At 37.0% G+C, this 25,663-nt stretch overlaps 1 protein-coding gene, 1 long non-coding RNA gene and 1 other non-coding gene across 3 annotated transcripts; 1 reads left to right on the top strand and 2 right to left on the bottom strand.

The window, feature by feature from the left end:
* Positions 1-3,813: 3,813 nt before the first annotated feature.
* Positions 3,814-5,010, top strand: LOC112701065 (uncharacterized). Its single transcript, XM_025751867.1, has one exon. The coding sequence runs from the start codon at positions 3,814-3,816 to the stop codon at positions 5,008-5,010; it is 1,197 nt and encodes a 398-aa protein (XP_025607652.1).
* Positions 5,011-18,046: 13,036 nt separating this feature from the next.
* LOC140174191 (uncharacterized) lies at positions 18,047-19,272 on the bottom strand. Its single transcript, XR_011863411.1, has 2 exons — positions 19,000-19,272; positions 18,047-18,387 (listed from the first exon to the last, which is right to left on the bottom strand). It is a non-coding gene; the product is annotated as an uncharacterized lncRNA (long non-coding RNA).
* A 4,263-nt stretch (positions 19,273-23,535) lies between these two features.
* Positions 23,536-24,700, bottom strand: LOC112703936 (uncharacterized). Its single transcript, XR_011863410.1, has 2 exons — positions 24,393-24,700; positions 23,536-23,939 (listed from the first exon to the last, which is right to left on the bottom strand). It is a non-coding gene; the product is annotated as an uncharacterized protein (transcript).
* Between the last annotated feature and the right edge of the window lie 963 nt (positions 24,701-25,663).

Here is a 25,663-nt window from a genome sequence, read left to right as displayed (position 1 = left end):
AGCTCAAAGTTGTTTGCTCCAATGGCAGGGATAGAGATGCTTCTCCCATAGAAATCAGGAGTAGGTGCAGTAAAGTCACCCAGCACCTTCCTTGCATTGTTTGCATTGTTGTTGTTTTCGGCTGCCATGTCTTCTTCTTCTTTGAAGAATTCGGTCAGGTCCTCTTCAGAGAGTTGTGCCTTAACTTCTCTTAGCTTTCGCTTCAAGGTCCTTTCAGGTTCAGGGTCAGCTTCAACAAGAATGCCTTTGTCTTTGTTCCTGCTCATATGAAAGAGAAGAGAACAAGAAAATGTGGAATCCTCTATGTCACAGTATAGAGATTCCTTGAGGTGTCAGAGGAAAAGAAAAATAGAAGGAAGAGGTATAAAATTTGAACTTATCAGTGAAAGATGGAGTTCGAATTGTGCATTGAGAAGGAGTGATACTCCATAAATAGAAGGATGTGAGAAGAGGGGAAGAAAATTTTCGAAAATTAAGTGAAAAAGTTTGAAAACATTTTGAAAAACTTTAATTGATTTTCGAAAATCAAGAGTGAAAAAAAATCAAGTAATTTTTGAAAAAGATTTTGAAATTAGAAGTTAAAAAGATATGATTGAAAACAAAAAGATGTGATTGAAAATATATGATTGAAAAGTTATGGTTTTAAAAAGATGTGATTGAGAAGATATGATTTGAAAATAATTTTGAAAAGATTTGATTTTAAAAATTAATGACTTGCCTAACAAGAAAAGATATGATTCAAACATTAGACCTTTCTCAACAGAAAAGGCAACATACTTGAAATGTTCAATCAAATCATTAATTGTTAGTAAGTATCTTTGAAAAAGGAAAGAAATTGATTTTGAAAACATTTGATTGAAAAGATTTGGTTTGAAAAAGATTTGGTTTTGAAAAACTTTGAAAACTTGAAAAAAAATTGATTTGAAAACAAAATCTTCCCTCTTGTGCCATCCTGGCGTTAAACGCCCAGAATGGTATCCATTCTGGCGTTTAACGCCCAAAATGCTACCTTTTTGGGCGTTAAACGCCCAACCAGGTACCCTGGCTGGCGTTTAAACGCCAGTCTGTCCTTCTTCACTGGGCGTTTTGAACGCCCAGCTTTTTCTGTGTAATTCCCCTGCTGCATGTTCTGAATCTTCAGTCCCCTGTACTATTGACTTGAAAATAGAACCAAGATCAAATAAACAAGGCATGCAAGACACTAAACTTAAAATTTGACACTAGACTTAAACAAGAAACATAAAATGTTTTTGGTTTTTATGATTTTGAAATTTTTTTGTGTTTTTTTTTTCGAAAATTATATGAAAATAGAAAATAAAGGTTTCAGAATTCTTGATTTGAATTTCCAGGAATCATTGCAATGCTAGTCTAAGACTTCGGTCCAGGAATTAGACATGGCTTTGCAGCCAGCCAAGCTTTCAAAGAAAGCTTCGGTCCAAAACACTAGACATGGCCAATGGCCAGCCAAGCCTTAGCAGATCATTGCTCCAATAGCAAGATTGATGGAAATCAACAAGCTATTGTGATGATCAGTTGAAACCTCGGTCCAATAAGATTAGACATGGCTTCACAGCCAGCCAGACTTCAACAGATCATCATGAAACTCTAGAATTCATTCTTAAGAACTCTGAAGAAAAATACCTAATCTAAGCAACAAGATGAACCGTCAGTTGTCCATACACAAACAATCCCCGGCAACGGCGCCAAAAACTTGGTGCACGAAATTGTGATCACTACAACTCAAAACAATCCCTAGTAATGGCTCCAAAGACTTGGTGCTCAATACCATGGCATAAACACAACTTCGCACAACTAACCAGCAAGTGCACTGGGTCGTCCAAGTAATAAACCTTACGCGAGTAAGGGTCGATCCCACGGAGATTGTTGCTATGAAGCAAGCTATGGTCACCTTGTAAATCTTAGTCAGGCAGACTCAAATGGGTATAGATGATGAATAAAACATAAAGATAAAGATAGAGATACTTATGTATATCATTGGTGAGAGCTTCAGACAAGCGTATGAAGATGCCTTCCCTTCCGTCTCTCTGCTTTCCTACTGTCTTCATCCAATCCTTCTTACTCCTTTCCATGGCAAGCTTATGCAAGGGTTTCACCGTTGTCAATGGCTACCTCCCATCCTCTCAGTGAAAATGTTCCTATGCTCTGTCACAGCATGGCTAATCATCTGTCGGTTCTCGATCAGGCCGGAATAGAATCTAGTGATTCTTTTGCGTCTGTCACTAACGCCCCGCCCTCAGGAGTTTGAAGCACGTCACAGTCATTCAATCATTGAATCCTACTCAGAATACCACAGACAAGGTTAGACCTTCCGGATTCTCTTGAATGCCACCATCAGTTCTCGCCTATACCACGAAGACTCTGATCTCACGGAATGGCTGGCTCGTTTGTCAGGCGAGCACTCGGTTGTCAGGCGATCAACCATGCATCGTGTATCAGGAATCAAAGAGATAAACACTAGAGCCTTGTTGCTTTGTAGAACAGAGTGGTTGTCAGTCACTTTGTTCATAAGTGAGAATGATGATGAGTGTCATGGATCATCACATTCATCAAGTTGAAGAACAAGTGATATCTTGGACAAAGAACAAGCGGAATTGAATAGAAGAACAATAGTAATTGCATTAATACTCGAGGTACAGCAGAGCTCCACACCTTAATCTATGGTGTGTAGAAACTCCACCGTTGAAAATACATAAGAACAAGGTCTAGGCAAGGGCGAACGGCCAGCCTCCCAATGATCTAAGATAGCATAAAACACGAAGATAGCTACCAAGATTCCCCGATTTCTAACACAATAGTAAAAGGTCCTACTTATAGAAAACTAGTAGCCTAAGGTGTACAAAGATGAGTAAATGACATAAAAATCCACTTCTGGGCCCACTTGGTGTGTGCTTGGGCTGAGCAATGAAGCATTTTCGTGTAGAGACTCTTCTTGGAGTTAAACGCCAGCTTTTATGCCAGTTTGGGCGTTTAACTCCCATTTTGGTGCCAGTTCCGGCGTTTAACGCTGGAATTCCTGAGGGTGACTTTGAACGCCGGTTTGGGCCATCAAATCTTGGGCAAAGTATGGACTATCATATATTGCTGGAAAGCCCAGAATGTCTACTTTCCAACGCCGTTGAGAGCGCGCCAATTGGGCTTCTGTAGCTCCATAAAATTCACTTCGAGTGCAGGGAGGTCAGAATCCAACAGCATCTGCAGTCCTTTTCAGTCTCTGAATCAGATTTTTGCTCAGGTCCCTCAATTTCAGCCAGAAAATACCTGAAATTACAGAAAAACACACAAACTCATAGTAAAGTCCAGAAAAGTGAATTTTAACTAAAAACGAATAAAAATATACTAAGAACTCAACTAAAACTACAAAAAACATACTAAAAACAATGCCAAAAAGCGTACAAATTATCCGCTCATCAAGCAACGTACCAGAGGCTGATGAACAAGATATTCCATGACCTCATAGGCAAGACTGTAGAGGTCTATGTGGATGACATCCTCGCAAAGACAACGAGACCTGACGACCTTCTGAATGACCTGGCAAAGGTATTCGCCTCTCTCCGACAACATGGCATGAGACTCAATCCCCTCAAATGTGCCTTCGCTGTGGAAGCTGGAAAGTTCCTAGGATTCATGATAACCCAAAGAGGGGTAGAAGCTAACCCGGAGAAATGCCAAGCGATCCTCCAGATGAAGAGCCCGGGTTGTATCAAGGACGTCCAGAGATTGGCGGGATGACTGACCTCGCTATCCCGGTTTCTCGGAGCATCGGAAGCAAAGGCCCTACCTTTCTTTAACCTCATGAAGAAAGGGATAGCGTTTGAATGGACGCCCGCGTGCAAGGAAGCTTTTAGGCATTTCAAGGAAATCCTAGCGGCGCCCCCGGTTCTCGAGAAACCAAGGGTCGGGGAGCCGCTGTACCTATACCTCACCATAACAGGAGAAGCCTTGGCCGGGGTTCTAGTAAGAGAAGAAGGGAGGGCTCAACAACCAGTCTATTTCATGAGCAGGGCCTTACAAGGGGCAGAATTAAGGTACAACAAACTGGAAAAACTAGCTCTAGCACTCTTGACCTCTTCACGGAGGTTAAAACAATACTTCCAGAGTCACCGGATAGTCGTAAGAACAGACCAAGGGATCCGACAAGTGCTCCAAAAACCCGAGGGAAGGATGATGACTTGGTCCATCGAACTTTCCCAATATGACATACGGTACGAGCCCCGGCAAGCAATCAAGGCGCAAGCAATGGCAGATTTTCTAGTAGAAGTAACGGGAGATCCAACCGAAGAAGCGAGCACACGGTGGAAGCTCCACGTAGACGGAGCCTCCCACCAGACCTCTGGGGGCACCGGGATCATCCTGGAAAGCCCGGTTGGAGTCATATACGAGCAGTCAATCAGGTTCGAATTCCCCGTTTCAAACAACCAAGCAGAATACGAAGCCCTCATAGGGGGCTTAACCCTAGCAGCGGAAGTCGGAGCAACGAGATTTGAAATATGCAGCGATTCACAGGTCGTCACCTCCCAGGTAAACGGGAGCTATCAAGCCAGAGACGCATTATTGCAAAAGTACTTGGAAAATGTCAAGGATTTGAGTCAAAAGTTTGAAGAGGTCACGATCCACCACGTGCCCAGAGAAAGAAATACACGGGCAGATCTCCTATCAAAACTGGCCAACACCAAGCCGGGAGAGGGTAACCGGTCTCTTATCCAAGGTATGACGAGGGAGCCAGCGATCACTCTACACCTATCAAGGCTAGGCCCCTCATGGATAGACCCCATCACCAACTTCTTAGAAAACGGCAAACTCCCCGATGACGAAAAGGATGCCGCGAAACTAAGAAGGGAAGCGGCCAAGTACGCGATCATCCAGGGACAGCTATTCAAGAAAGGACTCAACCAGCCCCTACTGAAATGCCACACCCCGAACAGACGAGCTACGTCCTCAGGGAAGTCCACGAAGGTTGCTGCGGACATCACATTTGGGGCAAAGCCCTAGCAAGAAAGTTGATCCGAGCTAGATACTATTGGCCGTCGATGATGGCAGACTCTAAAGAATTCGTCAGAAAATGCGCCAAGTGTCAAGAGAACGCCAATTTCCACAGGGCATCGGCCTCCGAGTTAAGCCTGCTAACATCCTCCCGACCATTCTCGCAATGGGGAGTCGATCTCTTGGGGCCCTTCCCGGTTGGTCCTGGGCAAGTCAACTACCTCATAGTCGCCATTGATTACTACACCAAATGGATAGAGGCCGAGCCGCTGGCCAGCATATCCTCATCCAATTGTAGGAAATTCATGTGGAGGCATTCGGGATTCCAGAGGTCGTTATCTCGGACAACGGCACACAGTTTACCGACAAGAAGTTCACGGAGTTCCTCACCGGCCTGGGTATAAGACAGAAGTTCTCCTCGGTAGAGCACCCCCAAACAAACAGACAGGTGGAGTCCGCGAACAAGATTATCCTGTTAGGGCTCAAGAAGCGATTGGATAATAAAAAAGGTGCTTGGGCCGACGAGCTAGCCTCGGTCCTCTGGTCTTACCGAACAACCGAGCAATCCTCCACTAAGGAGACCCCTTTCCGACTGACATACGGGTTAGATGCGGTAATACCCGTGGAAATCGGAGAACCGAGCCCGCGACTACTTTTGAAAGGAGTGGAGGAAGCCGTGGAAAAGGACCTAATAGATGAAGCCAGAGAAATGGCCCATTTGGCGGAAACAGCGCTGAAGCAAAGAATGGCCCTGCGCTATAACACCAAAGTGCTCAAAAGGGAATTTGAACCGAACGATCTCGTCCTAAGGCGTAACGACATCGGCTTACCGACCCCTGGAGTAGGCAAGCAGGCGGCAAACTGGGAAGGCCCTTATAGAATCAAAAAAGTGATGGGTAAAGGCGCTTTCAAGTTAGAGAGACTCGATGGCAAAGAAGTCCCAAGAACGTGGAACGCAAACAACCTGAGAAGATTTTACTCCTAGTACATGAGGCGACATGCTGACCAATCAAGCTAAGTATTTCATTCACGGAATTGTACTTTTCATCATCGAATTGTACTTTTACGCAATTACCGAATAAGATATACTTGTGCAAATTTTGTTTCTTTTGTCTCGTTCACTTTTTCCGGACAACCCACTACGCAAGCGAATTCCTCACAAATCGGCAACAATGCCCGGCTGATGAGCGGATAATTTATACGCTTTTTTGGCATTGTTTTTAGGTAGTTTTTAGTAAGTTCAAGCTACTTTTAGGGATGTTTTCATTAGTTTTTATGTTAAATTCACATTTCTGGACTTTACTATGAGTTTATGTGTTTTTCTGTGATTTCAGGTAATTTCTGGCTGAAATTGAGGGACTTGAGCAAAACTCTAAAAAAGGCTGGCAAAAGGGACTGCTGATGCTGTTGGAATCTGACCTCCCTGCACTCGAAATGGATTTTTTGGAGCTACAGAACTCCAAATGGTGCTTTCTCAACAGCGTTGGAAAGTAGAAATCCAGAGCTTTCCAGAAATATATAATAGTCCATACTTTATTCGGAAATTGACGACATAACTTGGCGTTGAACGCCAAGTACATGCTGCTGTCTGGAGTTAAACGCCAGAAACACGTCAGGATCCGGAGTTGAACGCCCAAAACACGTTATAACTTGAAGTTCAACTCCAAGAGAAGCCTCAGCTCGTGGATAGATCAAGCTCAGCCCAAGCATACACCAAGTGGGCCCCGGAAATGGATTTATGCATCAATTACTTACTTCTGTAAACCCTAGTAGCTAGTTTAGTATAAATAAGACTTTTTACTAATGTATTAGTCATCTTTTGATCACTTTAGATCTAACGAACATCTTGGGATGATTAGTTCTTAGATCATGGGGGCTGGCCTCTCGGCCATGCCTGGACCTTTCACTTATGTATTTTCAACGGTGGAGTTTCTGCACACCATAGATTAAGGGTGTGGAGCTCTGCTGTACCTCAAGTTTCAATACAATTACTATTACTTTTTATTCAATTCTCTTTTATTCTTATTCCAAGATATACGTTGCACAACACTTTGATGAATGTGATGATCCTTGACACTCATCATCATTCTCACCTATGAACGCGCGTGATTGACAACCACTTCCGTTCTACCTTAGGCCGGGCGCATATCTCTTAGATTCTCCAACAGAATCTTTGTGGTATAAGCTAGATAGATGGCGGCATTCATGGGGATCCGGAAAGTCTAACCTTGTCTGTGGTATTCCGAGTAGGATCCTGGGAATCCGGAAAGTCTAACCTTGTCTGTGGTATTCCGAGTAGGATTCCGGTATTGAATGACTGTGACGAGCTTCAAACTCCTGAAGGCTGGGCGTTAGTGACAAACGCAAAAGAATCAATAGATTCTACTCCAACCTGATTGAGAACCGACAGATGATTAGCCGTGCTGTGACAGAGCATTTGGACCATTTTCACTGAGAGGATGGGATGTAGCTATCAACAAGGGTGATGCTTCCAGACGATTAGCCGTGCAGTGACAGCGCATAGGACCATTTTCCCGAGAGGATTAAAAGTAGCCATTGATGATGGTGATGCCCTACATACAGCTTGCCATGGAAAGGAGTAAGAAGGATTGGATGAAAGCAATAAGAAAGTAGAGATTCGAAAGGATTCTAGCATCTCCACACGCCTATCTGAAATTTCCACTGTTAATTTACATAAGTATTTCTATCCCTTTTTATTTTCTATTTATTATTAATTTTCGAAACCCATAACCATTTAATCTGCCTAACTGAGATTTACAAGGTGACCATAGCTTGCTTCATACCAACAATCTCTGTGGGATCGACCCTTACTCACGTAAGGTATTACTTGGACGACCCAGTACACTTGCTGGTTAAGTTGAACGGAGTTGTGTCCACACATAGCCAAGAGCCATAATAATGATTCCATACAACAACAAAGAATACTACATTGATGTGATCACAATTTCGTCCACCAAGTTTTTGGCGCCGTTGCCGGGGATTGTTCGAGTTTGGACAACTGACGGTTCATCTTGTTGCTCAGATTAGGTAATTTTCTTTTCAAAAACTTTTTCAAAATTTTTCTTTTCTTTTTCGTTTTTTTTCCAAAAATATTTTCGAAAAAAATTAATAAAAATCCAAAAAATTAATAAAATCATAAAAATAAAAAATATTTTGTGTTTCTTGTTTGAGTCTTGAGTCAATTTTTAAGTTTGGTGTCAATTGCATGCCTTTAAAAAATTTTCTTGTGTTTTTCGAAAATCCCATGCATTCATAGTGTTCTTCATGATCTTCAAGTTGTTCTTGGTAAGTCCTCTTGTTTGATCTTGATGATCTCTTGTTTTGTGTTGTTTGTTGTTTTTCATATGCATTTTTCGTTTGTTAGAGTCCATGCATTAAAGATTTCTAAGTTTGGTATCTTGCATGTTTTCTTTGCATCAAATTTTTTCAAAATTATGTTCTTGATGTTCATCATGATCTTCAAAGTGTTCTTGGTGTTCATCTTGACATTCATAGTGTTCTTGCATGCATCTTGTGTTTTGATCCAAAATTTTTATGTTTTGGGTCATATTTGTGTTTTTCTCTTTCATCATTAAAAATTCAAAAATAAAAAATATATCTTTTCCTTTTTTCTCTCCAAATTTTCGAAATTTTGGGTTGACTTGGTCAAAAATTTTCAAAATTAGTTGTTTCTTACAAGTCAAGTCAAATTTTCAAAAATTTAAAAATCTTATCTTTTCAAAATCTTTTTCAAAAATCATATCTTTTCCAATTTTTCCTCTTTTTCGAAAATTTCAAAAAAATTTTTCAAAATATTTTCAAAATCTTTTTCTTATCTTTATATCATATTTTCGAAAATTAGCTAACAATTAATGTGATTGATTCAAAAATTTGAAGTTTGTTACTTTCTTGTTAAGAAAGGTTCAATCTTTAAATTCTAGAATCTTATCTTGTAGTTTCTTGTTAGCTAAGTCATTTTAAAAATTAAATCTTTTTCAAAATATCTTTTTCTTCAAAAAATTTTTATCTTTTATCTTATCCTTTTCAAAATTTTATCTTTTTCAAAATTTAATTTCAAAATATCTTATCTAACTTCTTATCTTCTTATCTTTTTAAAATTTGATTTCAAATCTTTTTCAATCAACTAACTAACTTTTTGTTTGTTTCTTATCTTTTTCAAAACCACTTAACTACTTTTCCCTCTCTAATTTTCGAAAATATCTCACCTCTTTTTCAAAAATTCTTTTTGTTCTAAATTTTAATTTTAATTACATTTTATCTCTAATTTTCGAAAATCACTAACCCCTTTTTAAAATTATTTTCGAAATTCTCTTCCTCCTCTCTTATTCTATTTAATTATTTAATTACTAACACTTCTCTTCACCTCTCTTCATCTAAAAATCCGAACCATTCTCCTTTCCTTATCCCCTTTCTTTTTCTACTAACATAAAGGAATCTCTATACTGTGACATAGAGGATTCCTCTTTCTTTTCTTGTTTTCTTCTCTTTCATATGAGCAGGAACAGGAAAAAAGGCAATCTTGTTGAAATTGATCCTGAACCTGAAAGGACTCTGAAAAGGAAACTAAGAGAAACTAAATTACAACAATCCAAAAACAACCTTTCAGAAATTTTCAAACAAGAGAAGGAGATAGCAGCCGAAAATAATAATAATGCAAGGAGAATGCTTGGTGACTTCACAAAGCCAACATCCAAATTTGATGGAAGAAGCATCTCCATTCCTGCCATTGGAGCCAACAACTTTGAGCTGAAACCTCAGCTAGTTGCCTTAATGCAATAAAACTGCAAGTTTTATGGACTTCCATCTGAAGATCCTTACCAGTTTTTAACTGAGTTCTTGCAGATCTGTGAGACTGTAAAGACGAATGGAGTTGATCCTGAAGTCTACAGACTCATGCTTTTCCCTTTTGCTGTAAGAGACAGAGCTAGAATATGGTTGGATTCACAACCTAAGGATAGTCTGGACTCCTGGGATAAGCTGGTCACAGCCTTCTTGGATAAATTCTTTCCTCCTCAAAAGCTGAGCAAGCTGAGAGTGGATGTTCAAACCTTCAAACAAAAAGAGGGTGAATCCCTCTATGAAGCTTGGGAAAGATACAAGCAGCTGACCAAAAGATGTCCATCTGACATGTTTTCAGAATGGACCATATTAGATATATTCTATTATGGTCTCTCTGAATTTTCGAAAATGTCATTGGACCATTCTGCAGGTGGATCTATTCACCTAAAGAAAATGCCTGAAGAGGCTCAAGAACTCATTGACATGGTTGCAAATAACCAATTCATGTACACTTCTGAGAGAAATTCCGTGAATAATGGGATACCTCAGAAGAAAGGAGTTCTTGAAATTGATGCTCTGAATGCCATATTGGCTCAGAACAAAGTGTTGACTCAACAGGTCAACATGATCTCTCAAAATCTGAATGGATGACAACATGCATCCAACAGTACTAAAGAGGCAGCTTCTGAAGAAGCTTATGATCCTGAGAACCCTGCCATGGCAGAGGTTAATTACATGGGTGAACCTTATGGAAACACCTATAACTCATCATGGATAAATCATCCAAATTTCTCATGGAAGGATCAACAAAAGCCTCAACAAGGCTTTAACAATGGTGGACGCAACAGGCTGAGCAATAGCAAGCCTTTTCCATCATCTTCTCAGCAACAGATAGAGAATTCTGAACAAAACACTTCTAATTTAGCCAATCTAGTCTCTGATCTGTCAAAGGCCACTTTCAATTTCATGAGTGAAACAAGATCCTCCATTAGAAATCTGGAGGCACAAGTGGGCCAGCTGAGTAAGAAAGTCATTGAAACTCCTCCAGTATTCTCCCAAGCAATACAGAAGAGAATCCAAAAGGAGAGTGTAAGGCCATTGATATAATCAATGTGAACGAATGCACAAGGGAGGAGGAGGACGAAAATCCTAGTAAGGAAGACCTCCTGGGACGTCCCTCAAGCAAGAAGGAGTTTCCTATTAAGGATCCAAAGGAATCTGAGGCTCATATAGAGACCATAGAGATTCCATTAAATCTTCTTCTGCCATTCATGAGCTCTGAAGACTATTCTTCCTCTGAAGAGGATGAAGATGTGACTGGAGAGCAAGTTGCTCAATATTTAGGAGCTATCATGAAGCTGAATGCCAAGTTGTTTGGTAATGAGACTTGGGAAAGAGAACCTCCCTTGCTCATTAGTGAACTGGATACCTGGATTCAGCAAATTTTACCTCAAAAGAAATAAGATCCTGGCAAGTTTTTGATACCTTGTACCATAGGTACCATGACCTTTGCAAAAGCTCTGTGTGATCTGGGGTCAGGGATAAATCTTATGCCACTTTCTGTAATGGAGAAGCTGGGGATCATTGAGGTACAACCTGCCTTGTTCTCATTACAAATGGTAGACAAGTCATTGAGACAAGCTTATGGAATAGTGGAGGACGTGTTAGTAAAGGTTGAAGGCCTTTACATCCCTGCTGATTTCATAATCTTAGACACTAGGAAGGAAGAGGATGAATGCATCATCCTTGGAAGACCTTTCCTAGCTACAGCAGGAGTTGTGATAGATGTCAACAGAGGTAAACTAGTCCTTCAATTGAATGGGGACTACCTTGTGTTTAAGGCACATGGCCATCCCTCTGTGACAAAAGAGAGTAAGCATGAAGAGCTTCTCTCAGTTCAGAGTCAAGAAGAGCCCCCACAGTCAAACTCTAAGTTTGGTGTTGGGAGGCCACAACCAAACTCTAAGTTTGGTGTTAAGACCCCATATCCAAACTCTAAGTTTGGTGTTGGGACTATACAACATTGACCTGATCACCTTTGTGGCTCCATGAGAGCCCACTGTCAAGCTATTGACACTAAAGAAGTGCTTGTTGGAAGGCAACCCAATTTTATTTATCTAATTTTTATTTTATTTTATTGTTATTTTGTGTTTTATTAGGTACATGATCATGTGGAGTCACGAAAAAAAATATAAAAATTAAAAACAGAATCAAAAACAGCAGAAGAAAAATCACACCCTGGAGGAAGCACAGGCTGGCGTTCAACGCCAGTAAGGAGCATCTGGCTGGCGCTGAATGCCAGAACAGAGCATGATTCTGGCGCTGAACGCCAGAAACAAGCAACATTCTGGCGCTGAACGCCAGGAATGTGCCTAGAAGAAAAGCTGGCGCTGAACGCCAGTAACAAGCATGAAACTGGCGTTCAACGACAGAAACATGCTTTACATGGGCGTTGAACGCCCAGAACGTGCACCACTCGGCGTTTAAACGCCAGAATGGTGTGCAAAGGCATTTTACATGCCTATTTGGTGCAGGGATGGAATTTCTTGACACCTCAGGATCTGTGGACCCCACAGGATCCCCACCTACTATATTCCCACCTTACCTCCTAATCCTAGTTTTACTCTTCCCCATATCTCTCTTCCCAATCACCTATTCACCACTCACATCCATCCACTCTTCCCCATAAACCCCACCTACCTTCAAAATTCAAAAACATTTTCCCACCCAATCCCACCCTAAATGGCCGAACCTACCCTCTCCTCTCTCCCTATATATACCCTTTCATTCCACTTCATTTTCACACAACACTACCCCCTCTACTATACCTTGGCCGAATCCATCTCCCCTCACTCTCCTCCATTTTCTTCTTCTTCTTCTTCTCTTCTTTCTTCTCTTGCTCGAGGGCGAGCAATATTTTAAGTTTGGTGTGGTAAAAGCATAAGCTTTTTTGTTTTTCCATTACCATCAATGGCACCTAAGACCGGAGAATCCTCTAGAAAAGGAAAAGGGAAGACAAAAGCTTCCACCTCCGAGTCATGGGAGATGGAAAGATTCATCTCCAAGAGCCATCAAGACCACTTCTATGATGTTGTGGCAAAGAAGAAGGTGATCCCTGAGGTCCCTTTCAAGCTCAAGAAAAATGAGTATCCGGAGATCCGACATGAAATCCGAAGAAGAGGTTGGGAAGTCCTAACCAACCCCATGGAACAAGTCAGAATCTTAATGGTTCAAGAGTTCTATGCCAATGCATGGATCACTAGGAACCATGATCAAAGTATGAACCCGAGTCCAAAGAATTATCTCACAATGGTTCGGGAAAAATACTTAGATTTTAGTCCGGAAAATGTGAGGTTGGCATTCCACTTGCCCATGATGCAAGGAGATGAACGCCCTTACATTAGAAGGATCAACTTTAATCAAAGGTTGGACCAAGTCCTTACGGACATATGTGTGGAAGGAGCTCAATGGAAGAGAGACTCCAAAGGCAAGCCAGTCCAACTAAGAAGACTGGACCTCAAGCCTGTGGCTAGAGGATGGTTGGAGTTCATTCAACACTCCATCATTCCCACTAGCAACCGATCTAAAGTTACTGTGGATCGGGCCATCATGATTCATAGCATCATGATTGGAGAGGAAGTAGAAGTTCATGAGGTCATCTCCAATGAAATCTACAAAATAGCCGACAAGCCCTCCACCATGGCACGGCTAGCTTTTCCTCACCTTATTTGCCATCTATGTTACTCAGCTGGAGTTATCATAGAAGAAGACATCCTCATTGAAGAGGATAAGCCCATCACCAAGAAGAGGATGGAGCAAGCAAGAGAGACCCTCCACGGTTCTCAAGAGATGCATGAGGAAGCTCATCATCAAGAAATTCCTATTAAGGGTGTGGAGCTCTGCTGTACCTCAAGTTTCAATACAATTACTATTACTTTTTATTCAATTCTCTTTTATTCTTATTCCAAGATATACGTTGCACAACACTTTGATGAATGTGATGATCCGTGACACTCATCATCATTCTCACCTATGAACGCGCGTGATTTACAACCACTTCCGTTCTACCTTAGGCCGGGCGCATATCTCTTAGATTCCCCAACAGAATCTTCATGGTATAAGCTAGATAGATGGCGGCATTCATGGGGATCCGGAAAGTCTAACCTTGTCTGTGGTATTCCGAGTAGGATCCTGGGAATCCGAAAAGTCTAACCTTGTCTGTGGTATTCCGAGTAGGATTCCGGTATTGAATGACTGTGACGAGCTTCAAACTCCTGAAGGCTGGGCGTTAGTGACAAACGCAAAAGAATCAATGGATTCTACTCCAACCTGATTGAGAACCGACAGATGATTAGCCGTGCTGTGACAGAGCATTTGGACCATTTTCACTGAGAGGATGGGATGTAGCTATCAACAAGGGTGATGCCTCCAGACGATTAGCCGTGCAGTGACAGCGCATAGGACCATTTTTCCGAGAGGATTAAAAGTAGCCATTGATGATGGTGATGCCCTACATACAGCTTGCCATGGAAAGGAGTAAGAAGGATTGGATGAAAGCAATAAGAAAGTAGAGATTCGAAAGGATTCTAGCATCTCCACACGCCTATCTGAAATTCCCACTATTAATTTACATAAGTATTTCTATCCCTTTTTATTTTCTATTTATTATTAATTTTTGAAACCCATAACCATTTAATCTGCCTAACTGAGATTTACAAGGTGACCATAGCTTGCTTCATACCAACAATCTCTGTGGGATCGACCCTTACTCACGTAAGGTATTACTTGGACGACCCAGTACACTTGCTGGTTAAGTTGAACGGAGTTGTGTCCACACATAGCCAAGAGCCATAATAATGATTCCATACAACAACAAAGAATACTACATTGATGTGATCACAATTTCGTCCACCAGCGGCCCCGGGACTGATCACCTCGGTAGCCCATAAATCACCACGATAGCAAACGGCTACACTACAAAGCCACGACTTGGCCCCACAAACGGCAACTACAAACCAATAACGGTGAACATAAACGGCAACACTACCAGACGAATTAAAGTATTAATTAACAAAGCGGGCAAAAAACCCAATAAAACAAACTGTTCACAAAAGCCAAAGCAAACGGCCAACCAAAAGTTTCATACAAAATGAGAGGAATCACTTTTTGGGAACGTCAACAATCTTCCCGTCCTTGATCACCTTGAAGACACCAATTGCCGACGTGTCGAAACCAGGAGCAACAATTTTGACCTGAGCCTTAAGGGCCTCCTCGGTCGCCAGGATCGCGCCCTTCCCCTGCTTGACGACGTCTTTGTACTTTGTTTTTAACACTGCCAACTCAGCCTCCACAGCTTGCTTCTCCTTCTCCATCTCGGCCACCCGTTTTTGTGCCGCGCCGACCTGACTCTCTAAAGTCATTTCGCGATCAACAAGACGTGAAATCGTGGCGTCCGACTCTTCCAACTTTTTCTCAGCGGTAGTGACTTTCTTCTCGGCAACAGCAGCTTTCTTCTCGGCGGCGTCAAGCTTTTCATTAGATTGGGTCAGCTGCTCCCGGAGAGTCTCAACTTGTTTAAGCTCATTATTAGCCTTTCCAGCAGATTCCAACCTCCTGCGAAGAGATTCCATCCCGGACAGCTCGAACTCGACTTTCCGAGCTATCACTGCGCCGCGCAAGAGGGTACGATACATCCACCTCGCTTGCCCGGCAAGGGATGATTCATGAAAATGCTCTTCAGTACCAGGAATCAGCTGAGAATCTATAAAGTTCCCGGCGTCGAAGTTCTTTTCCATGACAGTAAGAACCCCCTCAGGACTGCTGGACATTTTCCTCTTCCTTTTGAGGCTAGGAACCTCCTCCACCTCGTCATCGGCATCAGGGTTGGACGTCGAACCCCCAGTACCGACCACCTCGTGGAAGGGGGAAACGTGAACCACCTTATCAACCTGAACCGAGGCACCCTGAGCCGGGGTGCCGGTCTCGTCGACCGCAGCCCCTTGCTCGGAGGCGGCCTTGTCCTCCGGGGCAGCAGCAGATTTCTCATTACCCCCCTCGTCGTCACTCGCGCATAGGAAGGTTTGGAACAAGTTGGGGAGACCCGTTATCTCGGCAGACATTCCCACTGTGAAAAGAAAAAGAAGTCCGTTAGTCGCAATAAGTTATTAGGAAAAGCAAGATGCTAAGAGACAAAGCAAGCAAAGATTCCTCACAAATATAGTTCCGACCGGCCTCCCGGTCACCCATGAGGAGGTGAGGATTCACATGATTCCTCCCAAAGATTGCCAGCAACACGTCGGCAATCCTCCTGTCCACCGCAGCCATGCCCTTATAGGACACTTTAACAAAGGCGTTGGACCCTGCCCCGAAGCTCCAATAGGTCGGGATGAGGCGTGCCCCCTCCAACGACAACCAAAAGGGATGACGACCTTTGACCGGACGGACCTTGAAATATTTATCCTTAAATCCATGATAGGAGTCCTCAAACAGACCAAAAATCCTCCGACCTTGGGCAGACCGGAAGGACATGAACCCCTTCTTATGTTTCCCTTCCTTCGAAGGGTTTGTAAGATTGAAAAAGAAAAGAAAAACATCTACAGACACCGGCAGCTCGAGATACTCACAAACCATCTCGAAACAGCGGATTAAAGCCCAGCTGTTCGGATGCAATTGCGACGGCGCCACGGAAATCCGACCTAGAAGCGCCATCTGGAAGGCGGAAAATGGAATACGGACTCCCACTTGAGTAAACATGGATTTGTAGAACCAAATCCAGTCGGCAACTCGGGGGGCGTGGAAATTAAGCTCGTACAAGCGCTCATGAGGAGCCGGGACGAAGACGTCGTAATTGGCCTCCTCGTCTGTCCCTCCGCACAAGTACTCATTCTGACGGAACTCGGTGAGCTCCTCCTCGCCCATTTGGTTGGGAGAGTCCTTTACATCAGAAACAACCCAGGCGTAGGGGTCATACGCCGCGGGAGAAGGGGAAGCCCGGGAGGCGGTGCGAGCCATACCTACATGGGGGGACCATCCAGTCAGTCTAAGAGGTCGGGAGCTCGGAACGAATACAGAAGCTACCCCCACACTACTCCCCAACTAAGGCTAAACACGATTAAAAGTTAAAGGTCCAAACAAAGTCACACTAAGAATGGCAACCCCCCCAGGACCTAAGATCAACCATCATGCAAGATAAACATACATGCACGAAAAGAAGTAATGGCAGAAGCAAAAAATGACAAAAGATAAAGGAAATTACCTGTGTTGATGACAAAAATCTGGAAAGAAAGCAGCAACAAACGCCCTGGAATTAATAAGGAAGAAGGAGATGGAGGACGACAGAATTGGAATCAGAGGAGATGATCGCCAAATAAACCCCAAAAAGTGCTACTAAACAGTTTTAAAACCACCATCAAAGGGAGCGCGAAAGTCGAAGGGCATATCAGTCTTTGCATAAAGGGTTTCAAACCCATTATGAACATTTAATGCTCGACGCGAAAAATGAGGCAGTAACCAATCGCCCCAGCAACAAATAGGCACGCGTGAAAAAGGCACGTCCTCCCCACGGACGTCCGAATTAGTGACAACACAAGAGGCCAGGAACGGCGCGTCACCAACAGCCCACGCGGCTGTTGCTCACGCGTCGGGGGCACTGTTACGGCCTGGCCCAAGAAAGAACTTGGGCCTACCCGACCCGATCACCACCCGACCTCAACGGTCAGGTGACCCGAACCTATCCGACCCGCGCATCCGTTTGGGACAGCTGGCCGCCACAGCTGTGCAAGGAAGCTTCGAAGAAGATGAGTTCTGTCCTCCTGGGGCCCACACCTGACATAGTATATAAGGGAAGGGTCCTACCCTCCCCCTAGGTACGTCACACTTTCCACCTAACCTATTCCCCACCTGCACACTAGCTGACTAGAGCGTCGGAGTGTCTTTTGCAGGTGGCACCCCCTCTTTTTCCTCAACAAGAGTTCGGCTACCCGGTAGATCCAAACCTAGCACGACCACGATCGAAGCGTTCTCACCCCCTCAAGTGTTCATCCGAGTTGTCCGGTAACCGCTTCACCGAACAAATATATTTCAAGACAAATTAATCTCCTTTAAAACAAAACAAGGAATAATCTATCTAACAAAATTAATTTTTGAAAATAATTTTTTTTTGTTCAAAATCAAAGTATTTTATCTAAAATTCTTTTAGGAATCAATTTAGGTATTTATTCTAAAATTAATAAACAAAAATTAGAGGTAATTTCAAACTATGAATATGTATGGTAATATTAAAGATATAATATATATAATTAACGATACATAGTACAAGAGCATGGTGATTGTACTTTATTTCTTAGTTCATAGATGCTACAGTTAGTACATGATGCATCTAGGTTTTTTTTTTTTTAACATTTTTACATCAATAGTAACAGATAACCGCCGCAATGTCTTATCAGCGATCTTGTCCTCCGCCATGTCCTCCACCTCCTCCCCTGCCTCCACCACGACCACCTCCTCTCCCGCCTCCACCATGTCCTCCACGACCTCCTCCTTTCCAGCCTCCGCCATGACCACTTCCTCCCCGGCGATCAGGGTATACTGAATAAAATTAATAGCAACATTTAGGGTAATGTAAATTGTTTTCTTCCTAGGATTTTAATTTTTTTTAATTCGATCCTAACATTTAAATTATAAAAACAATAATACTAGGAATATAAAAATAATTTAAATTTATCTTATTTAACATTTATTAATTATAAAAACAATTAATAAATATTAAATATATAAAACAAATTTAAATTGTTTTAGTTAATTTTTTATTAGCACGTTAATTTATAGATTATAAATGTAAAAAGAAAGGGAAAGAGGACAAAATAACATTTTTGGTGGTTAAAGTTAAAATAGCATTTATGTACTTCATGATGAACTTAAAATAGTAGTTTTGACTTTTGACTTTTAACTTTTTAAGTTAATAGTGAAATAATCAATCATGCATGAAAATTGGTGTGTAAAAGAAAAATTTATACAAATATATTACGGTTGTGTTAAAAATTAATTACTTGATATAAAATATATATTAAAATATAAATTATAAATTAAAAATAAATTATATAATATATATAAATACATAATAATTAATTAATAATTAATTTTTAATATAAATATAATACTTTTAAAATTTATTTGCGAATTATTATTTTACATATATACCTTGTTCCTCATCTTTGGATGGTTGATCAATTGCTACCTCAGCAGAGATCAGCAACAATGTGCAAAACAAGAAGAAAAAGAAAAAGGGCTTGGTATTCATCTTTGCCATTGTGATTAATTAAAGGATATGTAGTGAAAGTACATGAACTATGCGTTTCTCCTCCACATACACTATTTATAGTGATAAATGAAAAAAATGATAAAACAAAGGTGATGAAAAATTAAATGAGAGAAGTCATATTGATGAATGATATGATCGTGTTCATTTGTCTTTTCCTCTCCTTGGGGCTTAGAGTGACGCTAAGGCCCTATCTAGTAACCGTTTGATGCTAAAAATAGACGTGTATTGTATTTTAGGATATAATTTATTTGAAAAATAAAATAAAATAAAATAAAATAGATAAATTGATTTAATTAGGATAAAGTCTTTGTATGATTTTAGACCATGATTTTATGTCCATCTATCTAAACTCTTAAAACCACAAGGATAAGATAAAATTATAACTTATTTATTTAATTTGAATATTTTCGATTTTGATACCCTTAAAAACAACCGATCGAAGACATTATTATTTGAATATTATTGCATGAAATTAAGGGTCAACGAAGCTTATCAACACCGATTGAGACATTCGACTTTAGAGCATAAAATGTGAATAATAGGACGTGTGGAAAAAAATTAGGTATGCAAGTTCATGTAACCATGGTATTGGATCATGCATATATAATGCAACGTACAGGACTGAGAAGGGCAGCAATTAATATATTTTTATTTATTAAAATAATTTTTATTATATATAATTATAAAAAAATATATTTTTGCTTTTTTATTACTTAGCTTAAACAAAAAAGATTTCTTAATAAAAATATAAAATATTTACTGTCAAAATCCAAAACACTAAAAGTTTAAAATCTATTCTTTTTATTATATAAAATTCAAATTTTTACATAAGATATTTTTAAAAGTATATTTTGATTTATTTTTTTAATTTATTAAATACAATTTATTATGATAAATTAATTATATTAATTAATTAATTTGATTAAATATTTAAATATCACATAATTTATTATAATTTATATTAATCAATTAATTTATACTTATTATATAATTATTTTGATTCATTAACTTATAAAATATATAATAAAATAGATAATTTGTTATTTGTTCTAATTAAATATAATAAATATAAATTAATTTAGTTAAAAATTATTGTCTCCTGTATAAAACAATAAATTTATATTGGTATTAATTATGAAATAATGTTGTTATTAATTATTGTTATTATATTGTTTTTGTATTATAGTAGTATTAGATATTATATCATGTATAAATCACTTTATTTGCGATAAAAAATTACAAAATTCATCTAATGAGAAAAAATCAAATAATATAAATTTAAGGATTAAATTAAAATAAAATAATTTATTATTTATTTAAATTAAATATAAAAAATATAAATTAATTTAATTATAAATTATTATTTTTTTAATTTTTATATATAAAAATGACAGAATAAAATTATAAAAATTATTTTTTTATTAGTTTTTGTTATTTTAATTTTTTTTGTTTTTTACGTGTAACTTTGTTTTACTTTAAATTTATTTTTTTAATAATAAAATATATTTATGTTAATTTTGTTATATAATAATCTAATTTTTTCTTATGTATTTTGATTATATAGTTATTATATTAGCATCACTGTTTTTATTTTTTTGAATTATTTTTTAAATTTTTTTGATGTGACAATTAAAAGAAAAAGAAATCAAAGAGAGGAAAAAAAAGACTATGGCCAGAAGCCGAAGTTAAGAGGTTAAAACCATTATCTCCTTTACTATTTAACATTTCTTTTATTTTTTTTAGATGATTATTCGTTTGTTTTTTTTATTCTTTAAAATATTTAAATAATATTTTGTGTTTTATTTATTTATTTATATTTTATAATTTTTGTATATTTTAATATTATTCTTTAAGATTTTATATGATTTTATTTTTTTATCTTTTTAATTAATTTTTGATATTTTGTTCCTACAAAAAAGTTCAAGGTCCTATAAAATAAAAAAGAATTCTATCTGTATAAAATTGTTTGAAGTATTTTATTTAATTTTTTAGACTAATTTTAATTTTTATTCATTATATTAAATTATATTTAGTACTTTTATTTTGTAGAATTTGTAAGTCTTTCATTTTTTTATTGAAAGATAATAATAATAATAATAATAATAATAATAATAATAATAATAATAATAATAATAATAATAATAATAATAATAATATTTTTTATATATGTTATATTTTTTATTTTATATTATTTTTATTTTTCATATTATTCATACAGTTTATAAAATATTTATTGTATTCTATTATATATACATTTTTTATTTTTTGTCTGAATTAAATTTATAACTTATTTTTTAAGTGTTATTGTGATTAAAATTTATTTATTTTTATTTTCCATTCTTTATGTTATTGACCTTATTTATATAGATAATTTGAAAAGATTTGGTGATATAAAAAAAAAAAGTTTATGCGGTATAAAAAATATTTATTATAATTAGGGCTGACAATGGGTAGGGTAGAGTAGGGTTTGGGCGAGTTAAAAATTTTTTTAAAATTCTACCTTACCCTACCCATGGGTTGAGAATTTCTCAACCCTAACCCTACCTGCACTCTAAAGTTCTAAACCCTACTCTACCCGGTCCAACTTGCAAAAAAATAAAAAAATTTCAAGCAAATATAAAATTCAACCATTCCAAATTTCATGCATATGAATAAAATAGAAAATAAAAAGTTAAGTTCAAATTAAAACTAAAAATAAAATTTTTTTAAAGAAATCTAACATAAAATTACAAATAATATGATCATCAATTAGTTTAGTGGTTATTTCAAGTTTTTATAAGAAAAAAATTGTGAATTTTACACTCACTTTTTTCACTACATACATAACTTAGTGAACTCGTATTGCACCTTACCTTAATAGGGTAGACAACCCTATCTAAACGGATTGGTCCAAATTGAATACCCGCAGATAAAATATAGATTCCAGCCTTAATCATAATTTTTACACAGTTATTACAATTCTAAGCACTATCACAAATTCGAAGCACTCAAACTTCAATTAACACCATATCTTTCAAATTAAATGAAGACAATTTTGTTTTGTGAAAATACCAAGTTCTTGCATTTATCAAGTCTAATGATCTCTCAAAAGATCACTTGAATCACAAAAGATTTCAAAAAATATGATTCTAAAGAGCAAGATGATCAGTTTCTAATTTCCTAGTTCTTTACTTCAATTAATTCTATGTTTACAAGTCAATTAGCTAGTAGATTGTGATTATGCATGTGAAATCTGGTGCAAATTAGAAGAGTAATTTGCCAAGAGAATGAATCTCCAAATTGAAACAACTTAAAACTCATATCAAAACCATAATAAAGCTACAAGACTACTATTTTGTATTTTCTTAAAAATTATAAAAAATAAAAAGCAAAAAACAAATTAAATATCTATGTAGTTTACTCAAAATTTGTGCGTTAAATTTTAAAGTGTTGAATTGTTAAGACAGACAAAGAAGCACAAGGTTAAGAATTGATAAGAAAGGTTAAGAAATTGTTAAAAACTGATAACTAGTATTATGTGTATTGCTGTTATGAAATGATTTTAATCACTTTATATAAGTTTTTTAGAAGTGGAACGTAATTGGAGAATATTAAATTTATTTTTAGTAATTTATTGAAAAGTACTTTTTTTTTTTATATGATACTAGTATATAAAAGAGTAAAAAAAGAACAACTTGTAAAGCAAGTGATACATAGGAAGCAATGCACTGTAAACTGAACTGAACTAAAAAAATACTTTTCAATAATAAATTACTAAAAGTAAGTTTGATACTCTTCTATTACATTCTACTTCTAAAAAATTTATATAGAATGGTTAAATTTTTTTATAATAACAATACACACAATATAACTAGTTATCAACTTTTAACAATTTTTTGACCTTTCTTGATCAGTTTTCGACTTTGTACTTCTTTACCTACCTTAACAAATTTATCCTGATAAATAGATATTATATGTTGATCAATTGCACTAATTATTACCTGAAAATTAAAAGAGTGATTCATACAATTTAGAGTAAATATTCATTTTATTTTATAAATTTTTTTTTTAATTGAATACTTTAGTTTTTAATAATTTTTATCTTTTACAAAATTCAAGAGAATTATTATATTCTCATCGATTAGACTGGTCTTAAGTCACTTTAAATCAATTTTTTTTATATTTATATTGGACAAATTTTTTATTAAATTTTATTATAAAATAATTAAGTGAGTCTCAAAATATATATTTTAAAATAAGTCAATCTCTTTTAAAATAAAGCAAAGAACAATCAGACAAAAATAATTTTTGATAATATTAATTTTTTTTTTCAAAATCAAAGTGTTCGACCTAAAAGTTTTTAGAGATTAATTTATTAGATATTTATCCTAAAATTAATAAACAAGAATTAAAGGTAATTTGAAACTATGAATATGTGAGGTAATATTAAAGATATAACATATATAATTAACGGTATATAGTACAAGAGCATGGTGTATAATGTATACAATCATATAGTAGCCCGTGCTTCATTTCTTAATTAGTTCATAGATGCTACCTTTAGTATATGGAATGCATCTAGGTTTTTATTTTTATTTTTATTTTTCAATATTTTTACATCAATAGCGATCTTGTCCTCCGCCATGTCCTCCACCATGTCCTCCGCCATGTCCTCCACCATGTCCTCCATGACCACCTCCTCCCCAGCCTCCACCGTGTCCTCCGCCGTGTCCTCCATGACCACCACCTCCCCAGCCTCCGCCGTGACCACCTCCTCCCCCGCGACCACCACCTCCCCAGCCTCCGCCGTGACCACCTCCTCCCCCACGGTTAGGGTGTACTGAATAAAATTAATAGCAACAATTTTGTTAGGGTAATGTAAATTGTTTATTCCTAGGATTTTACAAAATTTTCAATTTGATCTTAGCAATTAAATTATAGAAGTAACTTTTTTAAAACTTGTAAGATATAGGTCAATAACAAAAGCTAACATGCATGGGAATTAAATCATAGAGGTACATTTAAAAATACTTAAAAAAATTTGTACAAAATTAAAACAATTTAAATATTTAAATATATAAATTAAATTAAAAATTATGAGCAAATTAAAGTCTGCTTTACCTTTTAGTTTAGATAGAATGAATAAAATATATATTAAAATATAAATTATATATTAAAAATAAATTATATAATATACATAAATACATATATAATAACTAACTTAATGATTAATTTTTAGTATATACATAATATTTTTAAAATTTATTTGTGAATTATTATTTTACATATATACCTTGTTCCTCATCTTTGGATGGTTGATCAATTGCTACCACAGCAGAGATCAGCAACAATGTGCAAAACAAGCAGAAAAAGAAAAAGGGCTTAGTATTCATATTTGCCATTGTGATTAATTAAAAGATATGCAGTGAAAGTACATGAACTATGCATTTCTCCACACTATTTATAGTGATAAATGAAAAAGAAGATAAATCAAAGGTGATGAAAAATTAAATGAGAGAAGTCATATTGATGAATGATATGATCGTGTTGATTTGTCTTTTCCTCTCCTTGGGGCTTAGAGTGACGCTAAGGCCCTATCTAGTAACCGTTTGATGCTAAAAATAGACATGTATTGTATTGTAGGATATAAATTTATTTGAAAAAAATTAAATAAAATAAATATAACAGGTAGATAAATGATTTAATTAGAATAAAGTCTTCGTATAATTTTAGACCATGATTTTATGTCCATCTATCTAAAATCTTAAAACCAAAAGGATAAAGATAAAATTATAACTTATTTATTTAATTTGAATATTTTCGATTTTGATACCCCTTAAATACAAAAACATTATTATTTAGATTATTGCAATGAAATCAAGGGTCAACGAAGCTTATCAACACCGATTAAGCCATTCAACTTTAGAGCGTAAGATGTGAATAATAGGACGTGTGGAAAAAAGTTAGGTAAGCAAGTTCATGTAACCATGGCAAGTGGCAAGTGACCTTGGGAATATATGTGCTAAACGGTATTGCATCATGCATATATAACGTAACGTAAAGGACTGAGAAGGGTAGCAATTAATATATTTTTATTTATTAAAATAATTTTTACTATATGTAATTTAAAAAAAATATATTTTTACTTTTTTATTACTTATACCAAAATATTTCTTAATAAAAATATAAAATATTTACTGTCACTATCCGAAACACTAAAAGTCTAAAATTACATTGTAAAAGAGTGAATTATTAATTTAAATAATTTTATCGGATCTGGTTCAATAAAATAATTAGATTCTATTATTTAATAGTTTAATCAGATTTTTTTTTAAATTACGAATGAGACTTATTAACAACTCTATTATGCAATAAAATAATTTTATCCTTATTACTTTCACTATACCTAGCATGCATGCAGAGGAATAACCACTCTATTCTGCAATAAACGCTCACACAATAAGAAAAACAATTGTCCATCATTAGCCAAACGAATCCCACAAGATGTGACTCAGTTATCTATCCTGTCCATCTTATAAATACGCTACCCCTTAGCAGGCGGAG

This window comes from Arachis hypogaea, chromosome 7 (assembly GCF_003086295.3).
Source record: "Arachis hypogaea cultivar Tifrunner chromosome 7, arahy.Tifrunner.gnm2.J5K5, whole genome shotgun sequence".
NCBI classification, from domain to species: domain Eukaryota; kingdom Viridiplantae; phylum Streptophyta; class Magnoliopsida; order Fabales; family Fabaceae; genus Arachis; species Arachis hypogaea.
The sequence above is the reverse complement of the archived record's forward strand: the minus strand, read 5'-3'. Positions and strand labels throughout refer to the sequence as shown.

What these genes read in the sequence shown, in the direction of transcription:
- LOC112701065 (XM_025751867.1), top strand. Translation starts at nt 3,814, where the DNA reads ATGAAGAAAGGGATAGCGTTTGAATGGACGCCCGCGTGCAAGGAAGCT.